The following is a 4,802-nucleotide window of genomic DNA, read 5'->3' as shown; positions in this document are numbered from 1 at the left end:
ACGCAGCATTAAACAGACAGGCTCACAGCCACATACAGACCAGGGACTGCACACACACTGTCCCGCAAATGACATCATAAGGTCAGAAGTGGGGATGTTCGCCGATGATTGCACAATGTTCAACACCATTCACGATTCCTCAGATACTGAAGCAGTCAATGTTCAAATGCAACAAGATCTGGACAATATCCAGGCTTGGGCTGACAAGGGGCAAGTGACATTCGCGCCACACAAATGCCAGGCTATGACCATCACCAATAAGAGACAATCTAACCACTGTCCCTTGACATTCAATGGTGTTACCATCACTGAATCCCCCACTATCAACATCCTGGGGGTTACCATTGACCAGAAACTCAACTGGACTCACCGCACTAACACAGGGGCTACAAGAGCAGGTCAGAAACTAGCAATACTGCAGTGAGGAACTCACCTCCTGACTCCCCAAAGCCTGTCCATCATCTACAAGACACAAGTCAGGAGTGAGATGGGATACTCCCCACTTGCCTGGATGGGTGCAGCCCCAACAACACTCAAGAAGCTCGGCACCATCCAGGACAAAGCAGCCGCTTGATTGGCACCACATCCACAAACATCCACTCCCTCCACCACCGACGCTCAGTTACAGCAGTGTGTACTATGTACAAGATGCACTGCAGAAATTCACCAAAGATCCTCAGACAGCACCTTCCAAACCCACGACCACTTCCATCTAGAAGGACAAGGGCAGCAGATACATGGGAACACCACCCTCTGCAAGTTCCCCTCCAAGCCCCTCACCATCCTGACTGGGAAATACGTTGTTGTTTCTTCAGTATCACTGGTTCAAAATCCTGGAATTCCCTCCCTAAGGGGCATTGTGGGTCAACCTACAGCATATGGCCCGCAGTGGTTCAAGAAGGCAGCTCACCCCCACCTTCTCAAGGGGCAACTAGGGACGGGCAATAAATGCTGGACCAGCCAGAGACACGCATATCCCACAAAATGAATTTTTAAAAATTCATACGCAGAAACACAGCTGAGGGCACACACACGCTGTCCCTTAGAGAAGATCATACAGATGGACACAGGCACACAGATGTAGACTTGCATAGTCACACTCTCATTCAGGGTGGCTAATATACCCGAAGACGTTAAGGTAGCAAATGAAACAACAGTTAAAGGAGACCAGACAATGCAGCTTTTTGTGTTACATTATCAGGACAACTCACAAGCAATATCAATATAAAGGGAAAATGAAATTTAGACTGTACAGTGCACTGGGATGTACTGGAATCTACACATACCAAAGCACAGGTTCCTCTCCTCTGTAGACAGGAAGAACTGATACACACACTGCAACTATTTTAGCTCCACAAAACAGGTGACAGTCATTCACAGGTTCCTTTCTCAGTGCAATTTCCTACTTTGTATAAAATTTTGAAAAACATTGGCTGTTAACTGTCAGTCTTCATTAACTGGCACATTCTCCATATCCTGTGCTCGAGGAATGAAGGAGAGCAGCTGCTGTGAATTGGCATATGTTTAAGAATTAGCTTCCACCCAGAAATGAGGAGGGATGATCTGAAGAGTTTAACAAACTGTCTGTGAGTTGGAGTGTGGAGGACAAACTGGCCCCAGTTCTTCCTCTATTAAACACTAAATATTTAATAAATTAACATCTATGACCCCCTACGAGTCTCTACCCACTCAATAACTTACTTTTAGTTGTTTGGTAATACAGTGCTATTTTATAGCAGGTAAACTCTGATTGGCTGGAAATGGATACTAGTAGAAGCATTGCCATGGAGAATGCATCAGTTAATGAAGACTGACAATTAACTGCCAAGGCTTTTCAAAATTTTGCACAAAGTAATAAATTGCACTGAGAAAGGAACCTATGGATGACTGTGATAACACCGTGTGGAGCTGGAGGAACACAGCAGGCCAGGCAGCATCAGAGGAGCAGGAAAGCTGAGATTTCAAGGTCGGGGCCCTTCTTCAAAAATGGTCTAGTAGTGACGGGCAGTGTGTACAAAGGGCAGGGGCTTAATCAACGCGAGCTTATGACCCACACTTACCGGGAATTCCTCGTTCATGGGAAATAATTGCAATTCCCAATCCCTATCACGAATGGGGTTCAACAGGTTACCCACAGCTGGCAGCGTAGGGTAGGCACACGCTGATCCACTCAGTGTAGCGCGCATGCAGCCCCGGACATCGAAGGGCATCACAGAACTGTTATTGCTCAGTCCAAAATTAGAGATGTTTTACTGTCACTGCACTGAGCCTTAGTGAGGCCACACCTGGAGTACTGTGTACAGTTTTGGTCTCCTTACGTGAAAAAGGATATAACTATGTTAGAAGCAGTTCAGAGTAGATTCATCTAATTGATTCCTGGATGGGGGGGTATACGTTTTGAGGAGAGATGAGTATGCTGGGCCTCTACCCATTGGTGTTTTGAAGAACGACAGCTGGTCTCACAGAGGCATATCAGATCCTCTGGCATCTTAACAGGCTGGAGGCTGAGGGGTTGCTCCCACTGGTGCGAGAGGCTGGAATAAGGGACACAGTTTCATTTAAGGGTTTTAAGACAGACAAGAAGAAATATTTTTCTTTCACAGAAGGTCATCAGTCTTTGGGAAGGGTGGGTCACTATGAGAAGTTGAACTGGTTAGGATTATATTCACTGGAATTTGGAAACCTATAAAATTCCGACAGGACAAGACAGGGTAAATATAGGAAGGATGTTCCCGATGACTGGGGAGGGGTTCAGAATCAGGGGTCTTGCTCAAAGGATTTGGGATAGACCATTTAGGACTGAAATGAGGAGAAATTTCTTCACCCACAGAGTGGTGAGTTTGTTGAGGCCAAAATCTATTCTCTACGTTTCTATAATTCTGTGTGGAAAAGCATTTTCTCACAATACCCTTGTTTCATTTGCACATCACTTCAAAACTTGTTCCTTTTGTGAGTGGTGGTGGTGAGTGCATCAACAAACAATATTAACACAGACATGTAAGAACAGAGTTAGTAAGGGCTGGCAGGCAGTGAAAGAGGCAGGGCTGGAGCGCAGTCTATAACATACCCGCAGTCCTCATCTGCTGACTTGCAGACGCACTGGTCTCCATCTGCCTTCTGTCCTGGGTCACAGTGTGAGCTGTCGATACCTACAGAGTAGAAGAATCATCAGTAATGACACAAACAGACCCAGGCTGACTGAGGCAGTTCGTGTTGTTATAGAGTCATAGAGTTACACAGCACGGAAACAGAACCTTCGGTCCAACTCGTCCATGCTGACCTGATATCCGAAATTAATCTGGCCACATTTGCCAGCATTTGGCCTATATCCCCCCAAACCCTTCCTATTCATATACTCATCCAGATGCCTTAATTGTACCAGACTCCACCACTTCCTCTGGCAGCTCGCTCCATACACACACCGCCCTCTGTGAAAAAGTTGCACCTCAGTTCCCTCTTAAATCTTTCCCCTCTCACCTTAAACCTAAGGACTCTGGTTGTGGACTCCCCTACCCCTAGGGAAAAGACCTTGTCTATTCATCCTATCCATGCCCCTCATGATCTTATAAACCTCTATAAGGTCTCCCCTCAGCCTCCGATGCTTCAGGGAAGATAGCCCCAGGCTATTCAGCCTCTCCCTATAGCTCAAACCCTCCAAACCCTGGCCACATCCTTGTAAATCTTTTCTGCACCTTCTCAAGTTTAGCAACATCTTTCCTAAAGCAGGGACACCAGAGTTTCTGTATTCTTTCACAGCATGTCCCTAACTGCCCCTTGAGTGAGGGTCTTGCTCGGTCATTTCAGAGGGCAGATAAGTGTCAGACACATTGCTGTGGGCCTGGAGTCACATGTAGGCCAGACCAGGTAAGGATGGCAGATTTCACTCCCTTAAGGACATTAGTGAAGAGGATAGGGTTTTTAGGATAATTGATGGTAGTGTCATGATCACCATCACTGAGACCAGCTTTATGTTCCAAATTGTTAGCAATTAAGTTTAAATTCCACCAGATGCTGTGCTGGGATTTGAAGCCACAGACCCAGACCATTTCTTGGGTATGTAAATGACTAACCAGCCTGTGCCCACCATCTACCCACTGTTAACTGATTAAAGAGCTACCCCTTGTGTTCTATGAAAGGGACTGAGTTTTCTCACGGATGCCCCATCACCTCGTGTTGGGGCTGACGGAGTTTTTGAGGGAAGGGTTCGGGGGGAGAGGGGTTTCCTCAGGGCAATGTGTGATCTTACCAGACTGGCAGAGAATTTCCTGGGGCAGGTCAGGTTCCCAGAAGAGGCTGGCCCCACATTCATACTGAGGCTGACCAGCTGCTCTCATCCCAGGAGGGCAGCGGACCTGGATGCTCTCTCCAATGCTGTACTCAGTCTTGAATGGATGCAGGGTGGCTGGGCTGGAGACAGCAGGTCGTGTGCAGACAGTCCCTATAACACAACAACAGCAAACGACGATCACATCAACCATGATCTCGTCCAATGGCAGTGCTAAACAGATGGGCTGAATGGCCTATGGCTGTTCCACTTGCATTGAGTGCACTAGGGACAAAATAAACCATAGCTTCCTGGGCTCTGGCTTTGACAAAACCCAGGCAGAAACAGGGAGCTGCCAAACCCAGAGGCTCCCCAACATCGTCTGACAAAGTGTCAGCTCCGACTCGCAGACTCTAAACTCTGGAAAAAAACATTCCAATGGACAACTGAGACTACAGGCTCAAGCTCACGGCCCAATAGGGAGTGCCGCTCTGTCGGAGGGTCAGTGCTGAGGGAGCGCCGCACTGTCGGAGGGTCA

General features: G+C 47.4%; 1 protein-coding gene across 1 annotated transcript in view; it reads right to left on the bottom strand.

The window, feature by feature from the left end:
- LOC125482215 (complement component C6-like) overlaps positions 1-4,802 on the bottom strand; it is a 23,385-nt gene that overhangs the window by 8,086 nt on the left and 10,497 nt on the right. Inside the window, exons 7-8 of the mRNA XM_048594235.1 lie at positions 4,247-4,438; positions 3,068-3,149 (exon numbers count right to left, since the gene is read on the bottom strand). Coding sequence (XP_048450192.1) covers positions 3,068-3,149; positions 4,247-4,438 — 274 coding nt within the window. The remainder of the gene's footprint in view (positions 1-3,067; positions 3,150-4,246; positions 4,439-4,802) is intronic.

The sequence above is a fragment of the Rhincodon typus genome, chromosome 3 (genome assembly GCF_021869965.1).
Source record: "Rhincodon typus isolate 14 chromosome 3, sRhiTyp1.1, whole genome shotgun sequence".
Taxonomy (NCBI): domain Eukaryota; kingdom Metazoa; phylum Chordata; class Chondrichthyes; order Orectolobiformes; family Rhincodontidae; genus Rhincodon; species Rhincodon typus.
This window is presented reverse-complemented; position numbering and strand designations above follow the sequence as displayed.